Source organism: Schistocerca americana, chromosome 5 (assembly GCF_021461395.2).
Source record: "Schistocerca americana isolate TAMUIC-IGC-003095 chromosome 5, iqSchAmer2.1, whole genome shotgun sequence".
Taxonomy (NCBI): domain Eukaryota; kingdom Metazoa; phylum Arthropoda; class Insecta; order Orthoptera; family Acrididae; genus Schistocerca; species Schistocerca americana.
The window spans coordinates 644081061-644097475 of record NC_060123.1 but is presented as its reverse complement, the minus strand read 5'-3'; the positions used below and the strand labels follow the sequence as shown (position 1 = coordinate 644097475).

Below are 16415 nucleotides of genomic sequence, written 5' to 3'. Positions count from 1 at the left end.
CGGGCCAACCATAGCGCCATCTGGTTTCCCCCTTCAAGCCAGACAAGTTTCGTTGTTTGTAGTTGTTTCGTTTGACGCTCATTTCGTGAGATATTTGGCCCGGTCACGATCAATGGGCCACCCTGTATTATTGATGTTTTGCGTATCTGTTGTGTTTTCTTAAACTTATGGGAAAACCGCAGTACATTCTATATGTAAGTAAAGATCAAGCAACAGTTTTCGCATTTAAAAATCGAATCTCAACGCTGTTTATTTGATGAAAGATCGTGTTATGTCTCATGTAGGAAGGATAAACGGCTGTCGCCTCGTGACACAATTCAGTAGCGGCAGGATTGTGGCCCGTCCACACTGCCGCTTATCGTTCCGGGAAGATGCTACTAGTGCTATCCCACTAATGCCATGTGAATATGAAATCAGTGGATGCAGGAGTGCCATACTCAACACCACGCAGGATGTCGGTGGCCCTGCTTGACTAGCGCTCGAGAGGAGAGACGTGCTGCACGCTCTGTCGTGCAGGATTGTGGAACCACGTCGTCGAGTCAGAAAATGAGCTTGTTTGCAGCGGGACAAGTTTCCACGCGGACAGTACGGCGATGTCTGGAGCAGCACGAACCGTCAACACGGCGACTAATGTTGCGGCTTCTATATTCATCGATATGATGATCAACTGTGGTCCTGAAAAGGACCAAGGTGATGTTTCTGGTGTGAAAGGATCAGCCGCCAGAGAAACCTGACGCCCAGCAACGGCTGAGATCGCGAAAGAGCTTCCTGAGAACATCCGAGAAGCTCACCATTTCACCAGAGAAGGCAAGGCTGGAGTTATGGAGGAAGTCGACGCTTCACCTGCAGGCGCCAGAAGCTGAAGAACTACCACCTGGACACAACGAGAGCTGGCTGTGGCTGGTGTGGAAATCTTTAAACAGATTACGATCAGGAGTTGGACGATCCAGAGACAACCTGAAGAGATGGGGCTTCATAACAGAAGATACGTCCTGTGATTGTGGACAAGAACAAACCACAAGCCACATGCTCCAGTGCCTTTTGTGCCCTACATGCTGCACGAAGATTAATCTCCTGCAAGCCACTCCAAGCGCCTTGGAGGTTGGAAAGTACTGGGCACATGTAATATAAATATAATTTGTGTATATATATGTATATATTTATTGATGTGTATGGCTACTGTAAATTTGTATGTTTCTGATTCGAGAATAATAATAATGTTGCGGCTTCCTCGACGCAGCAGCGGAGAGCGACGCGCAGTGAGACCACGGCGTCTTTTCAGATGGACCTCACAAGGAGAGGTCCCCAACTGTAAGATCGACTTTTTGAAACCAAATATATTGTGTTGTAGGTTAAGATCCCAGGTATCACATCCTGCAGCCATTCACCTGGTGGGCCCTCATTTGCGAGAAACTGACGAAAAAAGAACAGAATTTTGCGCGTTGCCCAATAGCATTAAAAAAAGAGAAGTTAACCTGTATGGGTGTCTGGAGTAATGGGTAGGCTAACAGCTTCACATGCAAGAGGTTGGACGTTCGAGTATCGCCAGCTGTAGTACTTTTTTATTTTTAAATCTTTATCGAAATAACTTTGATCATTATTTTTATTGAATTAATTGGTTTAAATGAAATTTTTTTTATTTCTGATACTTAGTCACATCATTTCATTCACCATGCCCCCGGTAGCTGTGTGGTCAACGCGACAGATTGTCGATCCTAAAGGCCCATGTTCGATTCCCGGCTGAGTCTGAGACTTTCTCGGCTCAGAGACTGCGGGTTGTGTTATCTTTAACCATCATCATTTCATCCCCATCGACGCGAAAGTCGCCGAAGTGGCGTCAAATCGAAAGACTTGCACCGGACGAACTGTCTACCCGACGGGAGGCCCTAGTCACGCGACATCACATCACCATGTCAACCTTTTTTCTTTTCAAAATATCAACGGGTGTACTGGCGGTCTACAGTGTCCAATCGGAAACTTTGTGATTATGAATTTAATTACATTTATCTATTATAATATCCAATTATTTGAAAATTCCGATACACCAGTTGTAAAGCAAAAGACCAAATGATCTAGTCATACTGACTGTGCAGTGGTGTGAAAAACGCACTTTTAGTTACTAGATGTGCAAATTTTTGCATGGTAATCGTCATAGAAACATTTAAAACATAACCTAAATACGGTTTGCAGAATGGACAAAATACTTCAGATGAAGATTTAAATTAAAGCAGGGTTTACAAGTATAACGAAATTCAAAAAAATGAGAAATAGATATAATCAACTCAACAATGTGAACGAAAAAACAGGGTGATAAAACAAAAGATATTAAATCTAAATTAATATATTAAATTAATTAATAACACAAGAACGAAGATTTCAAGTGGAAAAACAATGATAGGAAGAAAAATCACAGCAAATCAAGAAGTTGATTTTATGATTAAAGTTACGTGACAAACAAATGAAAATAAAAAGTTTTGCAGCTGCTGAAACCCGAAATCACAAACTCCTGCACGTGAAGCTGCTACCCTGTTCGCTACACCACACAACAAAACTATCTGACAGAACATTTTTGATGCTGTCACACAAAATTCCTAAATTTTCTTTTTCATCAGATACTTGTAAATGAGAGCTCACCATGGCTGCAGTGCGTGATACTGGGGTCTTAATCTACATAACCGTACAGATGGTTTCAAAAAGTCGATCCCACCGCTGGGAAGCCATCCTTGTCAGTTCTGTGTGCAGCATCATGTTGGACGTGTCCTTGTGTGGAGACTCCAGTGAGAACGCATGCTCCCAGACTGTATTCTTCACCGTCATACCGGCCACAGTACCTAGAGTGATGGTATGGGGGCACCACCAGTGCACTATGAGGTCAACGCTGGTTAGCACAACTATAAATTTGCTCACAAGCTGTGTTTAAGGCCAGGGACTGTGCCTTGACTTAGGGGACTCCGTAACGTTAATTTTGAGTAAGAGGGTGCAAGACTGCATGTTGCCCATGTTGTCCTGACCTACTTCAATACGGAGTACGTTCGACTGTTGCCTTGCCTGACACGTTCCCCAGATCTCTCAGCCATTCAAAACACGTGCTCATGTGTTATCGAAAGACTAGTATGCTACTGCTTGCCAGCCCTACGACTAATGAACTGTAGCACAGAGTCGACAAAGCATATCTGCCATTGAAGGTGATTTAGACTCAATGCTCAACTGGGTCAGTGGCAGGCAGCTGTAATGACCAAATTACTGGAAAAATTAAAAAAAATCACCTTACGTATCAAAATTAACAGTAAAGACTGGTGCCTCAGGTGGAGATCGGTGTCAGTCATTTTCTTCAGGCGCGTAGGACGTCATAGTCATTAAGAAACAGCTCATTTTACACTCGCCAGTTGCGAATTGAGCACAAAAAAAACAAAGCAGTCACGTACCATCTTTCAGTTAATCGGCCCAGATGCAGTATACAGTATCACTTAGCTGCTCCTACCGTTGGGTTTTATGCAATCTGCAACACCTTCAAATACCACATGCAAGATTTTCACATTCTCTCGCTCACTACACACGAGTCATTAGTTCTGCAGCAAAAAATGAACAGGATCTCTCTGTAAGAAATTTAATGCAGTTAAGTTTTGTACCGGCATACGTTTTTGCTAGAGGTTATAGATTTCGGATTATTCAAGGAAAACATACAGTAGTGACCTTCCCAGTACGAAGTTTAACTACATTACATTTCCCACAAAGAGAGCCTGTTCATTTCTTCTGTAGAGCTAATGGTTGGTGTGTAGCAAGAAAGAGAACAAGAATTTCGAGTGTGGTTTTTGAAGGTGTTGCACGTTGCATAATAAAACCCATAGGCAGGGGCAATTGAATCACCATGTATACAGTAAAGGGAACCAAACATCAAGCAAAACAGTTATATCCAGCAAAGCAGTTTTACCCAGTCAGTGCCTGGTTGATTAGCACCTGGCACCAGAAACTATGTCAGTTGGGAATTATATTCAATTAAGTGGTTCCTTTTGTATGCTTCATATACGTGCCTTTTATCTGTTTGTCACTTCCATCGTGAACCGACGGGCTCGTCTGGAGAAGTAGAAACTGTATCCTTCTCATGATTTGTGCTATGAATTCTGTGTGTACACTGTTCTTTATAGAGTGTTAGGCCGGTGTGTCTCTTTGTTCAAGTAATTGGTCAATAATAGCGTGAAATTACAAAGTTCACCTGTGCATTAGATTTACATTAATTGGGTCTTAGGAGTCGAGCTATGAACTAGCGTCTGTGCTCTTCAACACATGCACTTTAAAAACGTGAAGAAGCATTAAAACAGACCAGTAATCCACACTAGTCTCATTCCCTTATTATCGCCACATCTGCCTCCTTAACCTGACATCTGAGTCATTCTGCACCATCTCCAATCACAGAGACCTGAAAGATCTCAGTTTGACCCCGTCGCTGTCTCACTCCTGCACGTAGCCGCTCGCGTGCGAGAAAAGGATGACCTCAGATCTCGAGCCACCTATGATCTGAGTGTGAGTTTCACAGTATGTTGCGACCAATGCCGGGTTACTACATCAGATATGTGGCATCTCTGTACTAAATTTCTTACTCTGTATACCCCAAATCATCTAAAAATTCCATATCGTAATCTTCCAACCGTATTGCGTAAAACAAATTTACGTTATTTACTACGTTGAGGTGAAACCTGGCTTACTGTTGCTTTTGTTCGTATGTATTCGGCCTTAAGGTTATTGGTTAACAGTTTGGAAAGTTTCCCACCTCGTGATGCGCTCTGTTACAGGGCTTTTATGTTGAATCAAGCATAAGTAATGTCACATACAGGCACGGCGGGTAGATTTTTTTATCGATAAACCCATGTGTATATGTACCCATCATATGCGTAAATTGTCTACAGATGATACTGTATCGATTTTTATAAGAATCCCCGGTACTGATGTGAAGTTCCATGTAGGAGGTGAGAGTACTTTCTATAATTCTATTTGTAAATTTTCGGCATAAACAAATTCCAGACGGGTACGCAAAACATTCACATCGATTCCATATTTTCATTCCGATAGGGTCAGCAGCTGTGACGAATTAAGAGTTCGTGATGCCATGAGCTGTAATTCTCTTTACTAGATGTACAAGCGTACGACTTCGACTTTAGACCGTTTTCGAGTTTCTAAATCAGAAGCATTATACATTGGATGGATAAGTATCACTTACGAATTTAATACACAGTCATGCTCATAAATTAACGATAATGCTGATACATGGTGAAACAACGCTCTGGTGGACGGTTTGCGGGTTTAAATCACCTCGGGGTATGACCGTGCGGTGCATTTGACCTGCGGTCTTCGAAAAAAATTGTTCAAGTGGCTCTGAGCACAATCGAACTTAACATCTGAGGTCGACAGTCCCCTAGAACTTAGAACTACTTAAACCTAACTAACTTGAGGACATCACACACATCCATGCCCGAGGCAAGATTTGAACCTGCGACCGTAGCGGTCTCGCGGTTCCAGACTGAAGCACCTAGAACCGCTCGGCCACTCTGGCCGATTTGCGGTCTTCGCACGGTGGCGTTGGCAGCAGTCCACATACACAGCGGTGTGTTGGTGCAGCGAGTAAGTGTGCATACGTTTTCAGACGTGCTAATGGTGACTGTGTGTTGAAAATGGCTCAAAGAACACACATTGATGACGTTATAAGGGTTAGAATACTAGGGCGATTGGAGGCTGGTCAAACACAGCAGATCGTAGCACGGGCCTTCCGTGTGCCATAAAGTGTGATCTCAAGATTATGGCAACGATTCCAACAGTCCACAGTGTACCACACCACAAGAAGACCGATATCTCACCATCAGTGCCAGCAGACGGCCACGGAGTACTGCAGGTAGCCTTGCTCGGGACCTTACTGCAGCCACCGGAACAGTTGTCCCCAGACACACAATCTACAGACGACTGAACAGACATGATTTATTCGCCCAAAGACCTGCAAGGTGCATTCCACTGACCCATGGTCACAGGAGAACCCGTAGAGCCTGGTGTAAAGAACACAGTACATGATCATTGGAACAGTGGTCCCAGATTATGTTCACGGACGAGTCCAGGTTTAGTCTGAGCAGTGATTCTCACCGGGTTTTCATCTGGCGTGAACCAGGAACCAGATACCTACCCCTTAATGTCCTTGAAAGGGACCTGTATGGAGGTCGTGGTTTGATGGTGTGGGGCGGGATTACGATTGGTGCACGTACATCCTGTATATCTTTGACAGAGGAACTGTAACATGTCAGGTACATCGGGACGTCATTTTGCACCAGTATGTCCGCCTATTTAGGTGTGCAGTGAGTCCCACCTTCCTCCTGATGGATGATAACGCACGGCCCCACCGAGCTGCCATCGTGGAGGAGTACCTTGAAACAGAACATATCAGGCGAATGGAGTGGCCTGCCTGTTCTCCAGACCTAAACCCCATCGCGCACGTCTGGGATGATCTCGGTCGACATATCACTGCACGACTTAAACCCCTACGACACTTCAGGAGCTCCGGCAGGCACTGGTGCAAGAATGGTAGGCTATACCCCAGCAGCTGCTTGATCACCTGATACAGAGTATGCCAACCCGTTGTGCGGCCTGTGTACGTGTGCACGGCGATCATATCCCATATTGATGTCGGGGTACACGCGCAGGAAACAGTGGCGTTTCGTAGCACAAGTGTTTCGGGACGGTTTTCTCAACTTATCGCCAATACCATGGACTTACAGATCTGTGTCGTGTGTGTTCCCTATGTGCCTATGCTATTAGCGCCAGTTTTGTGTAGTGCCACGTTTTGTGGCACCATATTCTGCAATTATCCTTAATTTATGAGCATGAGTGTAGGTACAGGTCATATCCCAAAATACACTAGAAGGGTTATAACTTGCTTTATGCACGTGGCTGTCGGGAACGGCCGTGCCCCCTCGTTTCGGCTGCCGAGTGGAGAGGAGAGGTGAGGGGAAGGCAGCGTCGGCTGCTTCCTAAAATGCTGGCGCCACTACCGGCATTTTGTGCTAATCGCGAAATCGGAGACGACACTCGCGGTAATATTGCCGGTTTAAGTGACAACACCAGGATCAAAGAACATAAGCGTCATTGCAGGTTGGGGCAGGTGGAGAAATCGGCCGTAGCAGAGCACGCACTGAGTGAGACCGACCATGTAATAAAATTCACCGACAAAGAAGTTCTGGCTGTAGAGACGCACTATCACACCCGCTTGTTCAGAGAAGCTGTAGAAATCCAAAAACACGCGAACAGTTTGAACAAGAAAGAGGAAAGCCTTAAGGTAAACGGATCCTGGCTTCCCGTACTGCAGTGAACGACCGTCGCAGGTAGCAAGAGGAGAACCAGACCGGAAATGACCGCGGAGAAGCCCTCGGACGTTGGCGCGCCAGGTACATATAGTCTGCGGCCGCGAGCTCGGCTCCATTTCACCACCGATAATGGAGGGTGAAGCTTTGACAATGCCAGCCACTCGTGCTGGCGAGACGTCAGTAAAATCATCAGATTGACGTCGGCCGAAACCTGAGGTAGTTTGTCAATGCCGATTCTATCCGCATCTGGCAGCACTAGCGAAACCGTCGAGTTGCTGCGGCCAGACGGTACCTTGGAGTAGCGGAAGGAGACGACGGTGGCGTACTGGCCCTGCAGGAGGCCGGGCTGCCCGTAGCGCAGCAGGCTGCTGCTCTGCACGGCCGAGTCGTCGTAGCGCGCCAGCACCAGCCGAGACCCGCTGGGGGACCACCAGATGGCGCCCTCCTTGTTCAGCGACTCCTCGGCGCTCAGCGACTCTGCAACACCAGCGCCGCTGCACTGCCACCACTCGCCGACGGCTTCCTCAAGAAACAGCTGCATACTACCGCGGGCACCGTGAAAATAGCCACTTCACGGTCATCCTACAGTCTTACAGCGTCACAAGTTAGTGATAATTTCAAATATTAGTAAAAATTCCGAAAAAATATTAGACTCTCTACTTTTAGTTTAGGATATGACGGAGTAATTTCTAAAAGAAAATTCTTGCCAGCTGACGCGAACAAAAATATAAACTCACGTTGCAATAAATTTTGAAGAAAAATATTTTTTTACCTCATTCTGTCTAAAAGGGGTGCACTCAGCCTCGTGATGCCAATTGAGAAGCTACTCGACCGAATAGTAGCGGCTTCAGTCAAAAATACCATCGTGACTATTGGGAGAGTGGTGTGCTGACCCCACGCCCCACCTATCCGCGTCCTCCACTCAGGATGACACGGTGGTCAGATGGTCCCAGTAGGCCATTCATGGCCTGAAGACTGAGAGCAATCCGTCGAAAAAACAGAACCACTGACATATTTGCACTGTAAATAATATACGAACATTTTCAACGTTTATAGAGAGTGGTCAGAAAACCTGCCAGGTTAGCCGAGCGCACTAACGCGCTGCTTCCTGGACTCGGGTAGGCTGCCAGCCCCGGATCGAATCCGCCCGGCGGATTAACGACGAGGGCCGGTGTGCTGTCCAGCCTGGATATGGTTTTTAGGCGGTTTTCCACATCCTCTTAGGTGAATATCGGGCTGGTCCCCATGTCCCGCCTCAGTTACGCAGACATATGAACACTTTCGCGCTATTCCATGGATTCCACTAGTCGCAGACAGTTGGGGTACACAAATTCCTTCCCAGGGGGTACAGGGTGGCGGCAGGAAGGGCATCCGGCCACGCCTTCAACTAACATTGCCACATCCGATTACCCACGCCGACCCTGCGTATCCGCGCGAAAAACGGCACAAGCAAAAGAAAGAGAGTGGCCAGAAAATGTCTGAAATGCTTGTAGGAATGTTTCATGGTAGTTTTTCTTTAAAAAAATTCTTTATTTCCACAACTATACCAATTATACATATTAACCCACCTCCTAACATGATTAGTGGGCCATAAATTGATACATAAAATGGGGTTATGATGCAGTTTAATATTACAGTTATGTTAGTGAACTATAGTTTAAAACTACTACAGTGTGTTAGTTTTCTACAACAACGGGCAGTTTAATTTAACCTACTTGTTAATTATCTAACCTAGAATGACTACTAACTGCAGTGTCACAGGTGTGCCAGTAAAGTACAAACCCACCTACAATAGCCAGGCTCCACGAGCTAACCCCAAGGAGCATACCCCTGACACTGGGGTGGCCAAAGTTAGTATTCGCTGCAGTTTCCTAAATTAATGTCCTAAATATAAGTCCTACAAAATACTAACTTAACCTATGTCATAATCGGTGCTTTAGTCACAATCGGTGGTATTAACCCCACCCCCCCTAGTCCTGTAGGTGGCGGTTTCCAACTGATGGAAGTCGGCCATTCCACACACAGGCGGTATGGGAATGGGATCTGGTTTCAATCGGTTGGTCTGTGAATTGGTACCTATTCTTGGTCTCTCAGGTATTCTGTTAACACTTTCCGTGATACCTCATCTGCCAGAGCATTCAAAGTGTAAAAAGTGTCTTCTTGTCTGAGTAGGTGGTACGTGTCATTGTTCGGAAGTCTGTCTCAGAGTGTTGTCGCGACATCATTGAAGAGAGGGCACTCGAAAACCACATGGTCGGGAGTTCCCTCTGCCGCGCCACAGTCACACTCGGGGGTTGCCCTTTTCCCAAAGACCAGTGAGAAAGTGAATAAGTCCTCGTGTAGGTTCAAAGTATTTCATTCCCCACGCTCTTTTACGTCTGGTAAGAACTGGAAGGTTCTTCTCCCCGTTTCTTCTTCCTCCCAAGCCCTCTGCGAAAGTTCCTCCCTTCTGTTTCGTATTTCTCTCTTATCCCCCACCCTCACACCCATGATTATTTTCTCCCTGTTCCCCTTTTTGGCCCAGTACCATACCGCTTGCTCATGTATCTTGATATCTAGTGGGCAGAGCCCCATTATGACTAACAGAGCTCCCCCTGCAGATGTTCTGTAGGCCCCCACAGACCTCAAAATCATGCTTCTTTGGACTCTTCTCACTGTCATGGCGGGCACGACCCGCATGAGCCTGTGTGCCCCACTACTGAGGTTAGAATACTACTGTGATAAAGTTTTATGAGATGAGGAGGGAGATGAAATCTTGTATGTCCAATGGAGATGAGATTGTTTAGTAGTTGGAGAGCTCTCTGGGTTATGGTGTCTATGTGTTTCCCGAAGTTCCATCTCTCATCAATTATGACTCCCAAGTATCGCATCTCCCATCGGCGAAGAACTGGTGAGCCATCGATTCTAACAGTGGGATTCCTGATTAGCTTACATTTTAGCAGTAGGTATGTAGATTTACTCGGAGATATTTTCATCTTTGTATTTTGGCACCATTGGTGCAGTTTCCCTATGGCCCTTTCGATCTTTGGTTCGATGTCTTCTCAGCTGCGACCGCTGACCAGCAGGAAGAGGTCATCTGCGTAGGCTATCACCTCTAGCACTTCTTCACTTTGCTGTAGTCTGTCTAGCAACGGTTCCATATGGATGTCCCAGAAAAGGGGTCGCAGAACAGAGCCTTGGGGACACCCTTAGGTAATTACTTTCCCAATTCTCCCGCTAGGTGATATAGCCATACCTCCCAATCCTTACAATAGCTCCTCAGACACCCATATAGCGGCCCTGGACACTTTCTCCTGCAGACAGGAGAAGAGCGGAGACCACCACAGATTGTCGAAGGCACCACTGATATCCACCATGATACCAACTATGTACATATGTGGGGTTGAGCCACAGACCTCAGCCGCCAGAGCGATAGCATCGGATGCTGACCGCTCTGACCTGAAGCCGAACTGACTGTCGCTCATCCCGCACAGCACCCGGTGAGCCATCAATCTGTCAGCCAACAGTTTTTCCAAAAGCTTCCCGAACAGGTCCAATAGGAAAATTGGCCTGTATGATTTGACTTTGGCTGGGTCTCTTTCTGGTCCCTTTTTAATTATGACCACATTCGCGGTTTTCCACCTCTTGGGGAACTTCCTTTGTCTGAGGCACTCGTTAAAGAGGTGAGTTAGCGGCGCGATTAACTGGGGTGCCAGAAATTGCACAACCTCAGCCACAATGCCGTCTGGTCCTGGAACTTTCCCTCTTTTTAGGGATCTTATTTGTGCAACCACCTCCTCTTCTGAGAAGGGGTAGACTGCCGTGTCGTTGTTGTATTCTTCTAGGTCTGTATCTCACAGTTGCTGCTGGCTTATGGTTTCTCCATCCACATTGTCGTCAGGCGGCAGGGACTGGAAAAGGACCCCTGCAGTCTCCTGCCAAGATTCCATCATCCTGTCACCCTGCCTGACTATTGATAGCTCCAGGGGTGAGCGGATTTTTCCCCTCACTAATTTATAGGGGAGACCCCTTGGGTCTAAGGCCAACTGGTTCAACACGTAGCTCTCCCAGCTGCGCATTCTTACTTCACGTAGTTCCTTCTGAAATCTCAGCTTGGCCTCCCTATATTGCAACTGCCATCTTTGCCTTTCCAGCCAGATGACACTGCGCTGGTAGTTCCTCCTTAGCCGGGCGCTGATGACCTCGATGTTGAGCGCCCATACACCCCAACACACCACCTCCTTAGCCTGCTGACAGTTTGACGTAATTCCACTAATTCGGTCGACCATGGTGACGGTGAGGCAGCCATGGCCTTCCTCCTGGTTGGTACAGCGGCCCTCACCGCTCTGTGTACTGCGCCCACCAGTTCCTCAGCTCTTTCGTCCACGTCTATGTCTTGATATACTTCACCTTCCGGTAAGGCAGGAATGTCGCACTCACTTGCTAGGCGTTCCCAATCTGCTTTGTTGTAATTGAATTGTACTTCCCACCCCATGGTCCAGCGGCACTCCCTGTCACCTAGAGTGAAAGTTATTAAATTATGGTCACTACTGGTGGCATTGCTCACGACTTTCCAGCTCTGTATGAGATTTGCTGCGTTTGGAGATGTTAGGGTTACGTCTATGTTCGTGCCCTGTCCTCCTCCTGCTGCGTAGGTAGGAGAGTTGCCCGGCTTGTTGGCCACCACGAGCTGCGAAACCATGATAAACTCTTCCACTTTGTCTCCGTTTGTAGCTCTGATGCCGCTGTATCGCAGGGGGGGATTTTGCATTAATGTCAGCAGTTATGACTATCTTCCGTCCCCGCAACGCCGTGGTAACTCTTGCCAGATGTTCTAAATGCTGCTCAATCTCGTCTCCGTATTGGAAGTACGTGTTTATGAGAATAATTACTCCCACTGGGGACTGAAGCTCCGCGACGTTGCAGTGACTAGTTGTGAATTGCGACAGCGTGGTGACCCTCAGAAGTTTATTTGTAACTGCTATCGCCGCTCTTGGGTCCTCCCCTCTGCTGACAATTTGCCATGTTGCGGCAGCAAAAGCTATTTTTCCAGCTTGGGAGTACGGCTCCTGTAGGCAGAGCAGATCCAGTCTCGTCTCCTCCACCTCTTTACGGAGCTCCTGCATCACAAGTCGGCGATTGTGAGTGTTTAATTGTCCAATTTTTATTCCGGTCGTCATGGGAAGTATGTGTGCACGTGGTCGTCTGGCCAGGTCTTATTCCAGTCGAAACCACTTCGTCCATCTGCCAGTACAGCCGGTTCGTAGACGTCCTTGAGGTCAAACTTCTCACCACGTCTCTCAAAGACTTTTTCAGCAGGTCCCGCAGGGCTCCGAAATCAGTGGGGAGATTCACTGACTTTAGCTGAATTCTGTCCACAGCCTCCATTACCGAGAACGTTACCTTCCTACCCTCTTCATGTCCTACACAGACCACATGTCGCAAGGCAGTGGGGAGGGTAATTGGCTCTTCCAGCCTAGCCAGTTGCATCGTGTATTGGGGTACACCCTTACCGGGTCCACACATGGCAATCTGACTACTGGAGTGCTTTGTGTTGTGGACTTCAGACTTGTACTTGTGACTGCGTTGTCTTGAATAGGTTGGGTTTCTTTAAGTTGATTTCCTGTTGGGATTGTTACAGTCATAGGATGCCCTTGCCACTTCAGATGGACAGACGGCTTCGTTCCCCGGCGTTGAGAGGCGGGATCTATGCCCACTGCGGGGAGATCTGTCTGTATACTGCTGTCAATCATGTAGGGCTCTGTTTGGATGGCCTTGTCTAGTGATTCTGTCTTAGTGGCGCCCGAGAGCGCCATAAAGAAATTCTTAAATCTGATTGCCCTCATACCATCCCACCTCCTCTTGCTCGGGGATTTGCACTTTGGCATCCTGTTTTGTGGGCTGAGATCAGCCATAATCGATTCTAGAAATCAATCGTTGCTCTAGCATCCGATATGTTGGGCAATTACGTCTCGTGGCTCCACATGACTTTTTTCCGCGGCTTTTGCAGGGATTGCGGACCGCTACTGCTTTGCAGTCTTTGCGGTTGTGTCCGTTTGTGCCACACTTCGTACAAGCCGACTCCCTGGTACAAAGCCTTAGAATGTGGTCCAGGTCACCACAGTTCAGGCAGCGAGGTACCACGATGTAATCCCTGACGTTGACCGAATGGAAGTCAATGTATAATCCGCCCATTGCCGTGATCTTTCTCCACATTGGTGCCATGACTTCGACAACATGATGAACAACATCATGCCCCCGAGGCCCCGTCTTGAATCTTAATTTGAAACTGTTTTTAAATTCTTCCTCATTTACGTCATCAAAGTTTTTCTCTTTTATTGTGTCTATAAGTTCCTCATCAGTCATTATGGTGGGTACATCGTAGAGGATTACTAGGGGATTTCTCTTCTTTGGAGGTTCACACTTTACTACTGAATTTCATTTTTGGTTGTTCAGTAACTTATCTTTGTCCTCCTCTGAAGCAACCTCCACAATTACCGAGTTTTTACTTGGTTTAATCCTCTTTATTCTGATTTTAACTTTTGCTGGATTGATGGTTTTCGTAAATAGCTCTTGAATATTCTTCACACTGGTGTCTTGCCCAGGCAGAGTCCTGAGAAAGACTGCAGTGTCTGTTCTCTTGGCTACTTTGTCTATCGTCTCTTTAGTTGTGTTTGGCTTGGTTGGCACTTGCGCAGCCACCGTCGCCCAGGTCTTGACCGGTTGTTTCCGTAATCTGCTATTTTCCTTCTCTAGCTCTTCCACCCGGCCTTCAAGTTTTGCATGAGCAATGGCCCACGCTGTGAGTTCATTTTTTATTATGGACAGGGCCGCTTGGCTTATCTTGCCATTTCTCACATTTTGCTCTAAGAGCAGTGAATTTCTGGTGTGCCTCTGTGTTACTGTTTCACCCTCTGCCTGTCCCAACTCGTCCTGGGGAGAGGGATCAGGCGCAGTAGAAGCGCGTTTCGACGCACACGAATCACTCGTTTCAATTGTCGCCATCATGAATAAACGAGTGAGGTCGGTTGCATGTCGGCGCGTTCGGCGCGGGCTTGCCCATTGCCGGCGCGCCGTAAGGCACGGAGACTCGCACTGGGGTGTATCGCTTCCACTCGGGCATGCCGCGGCAGTCCTCACGCGGGGAAGTGATGCGTCTCTTATAGCCTCTCCTTCCCAAGTGGCTCTTTCCGCCTTCCCGTGGTGCCAGATGTTAAGCTCAGCATTCTGCCTTGTGACAAAAGGGAGAGCTGTGACCCAACCTGATGCAAAAGTGAAGGGTGCATGGCACAGGGGGAGCTGTGTCGAGGGACCGAACATCAGTCCCTCTCTGTTCGCAGGGCACAGACCAACAGGTGCTCTGCATGCCGGAGACCTCATTTGTCGGCGTGGGATCGTGGAGCGATTCAGCAAGGGTGCTTCGCCACACCCCTAGGTAACCGGGGCGTGTTCTGCCAAACCCAGGAGGTGGTGACGTCGCCTGGGCTAGGTTAGATAGGTCCAGACCACTGAACGACTGGGTGATCGACCCACCACCTGAGTAGGAGTGGGTCCTTGGCCGAGAGGTGGAAGCTCGGGCTAGTAAGCGGCGAAGGGCGAGAGGTGCATCCACCTCTCCGGAGTGCGGGGTGCACTTGCTGAGGAGCGTTGGGTGAAATCGACGATGACGGAGCCATCTATTGGGACCAGTGCGCTGGCAACAGCGCGCTGAACCCTGCAGTTTGAAGAGTGCCCTTGGCCTTGGGGCGAGGCTGGTGGGCGAGCTGCCTTTTTGTCCCCCCCCCCCCCCCCCCTGCCAGAGGAGCCGGTCCGGGGTAAGAGACGAGCTCCCATATTTATCACTCGTTTATTGCATGGTAGTTTGTACTGACACTTAAATGTTAAGAAATAAATTCTATATGTAGCGCCGTTTCCGAGTTATTTAACACTGAAGTTAGCCTATCTGGTCGCGGCGCGCACAAATTCAGGTTTCAACCACCCCACCAAAGCACTAGTTGGGTAACACCGCCCATAGCAGGCCGCTTAAATTTGAGCACGCGACGCCCTGGTTGGCTACTTTCAATGGTAAATAACTCGGAAACGGTGCAACGTATCGAATTGTTTCTTTAACACTCTGCCGTCCGGGGACACCACAGTGGTGTCGTGTGCGTAGTATCGCTCAGTGGCCGGTGGTACCACAGTGCTGACGTGTGCATAGTATCGCTGGCGACAGCACTTTAGTATCTTTTGCATTCTGCTGGTGTTTTGTTTAGGTGACAATAAGTTAAACACACATCAACAAGTATTTGGTTTTTATAAGTTCTTGTTCGTCATAGCAGATGAAAGAGACGATACGATTGTTTACCATGACTGTGGGGAGCTTAACTTGGAGGTTGTCACTACATCGGGTACATCTCATCATGACAGACTTTCAGGTCACATAAAGCAACACCATCTAATAGGCCTATGTATTTCCGAAAGGAATAAACGAAAATGAAATAACTGCCATGTATGTTCTAAAAATAAAAAAAATAACAACAAACTTACTGTGCAAGTCTTGTGGAGTTGCGTTACATCTTGGAGACTGTTTTGCTGCATATCATATGGAAGAGAAATACTAAGCACCAAAGACAATGCAAATAAACAAATATGTGAAACAAACAAGTTTCGTATTTATTTACGTATGTATATCTTCGAAATATCTTGAAAGTAGGGGAACAGGGTTGAGAACTTATGAGAACTAACGATGAGATTAGTAAAACATATCAATTTATAATCTCCTGATAATGCCAAAATGGCCAGCGACAAGCCAACTAATCCGAATTATCGCCGCCGGCGCCAAGCGAATAAATTTGTACGAGACCTGCGGACGGCAAAGTGTTATAATTTATGTCTCGGTACAATCCGCTACAAGCGTTTCAGACATTTTCTGACCATCCTCTAGATGCATATGATACACGTTTTATCGTGAAAACGTTAAAGTATTCTGACATAAAGAAATATCGAAAGAGGTGTGTAACCATTCCGCACATGTAACGAAAAATGTCGTCGCGGAAATGGCGTGCTGTTGGACCTCGTAGAAACTTTGAGGAAGAAAGTTGTTAAGAAAAGAATGAA

The 16415-nt window shown here is 47.1% G+C and overlaps 1 protein-coding gene across 1 annotated transcript in view; it reads right to left on the bottom strand.

The window, feature by feature from the left end:
• The window catches only part of LOC124616606 (venom dipeptidyl peptidase 4-like), a 424228-nt gene that overhangs the window by 128513 nt on the left and 279300 nt on the right, over positions 1-16415 (bottom strand). Inside the window, exon 9 of the mRNA XM_047144927.1 lies at positions 7633-7817. Within this exon, the coding sequence (XP_047000883.1) occupies positions 7633-7817 (185 nt within the window). The remainder of the gene's footprint in view (positions 1-7632; positions 7818-16415) is intronic.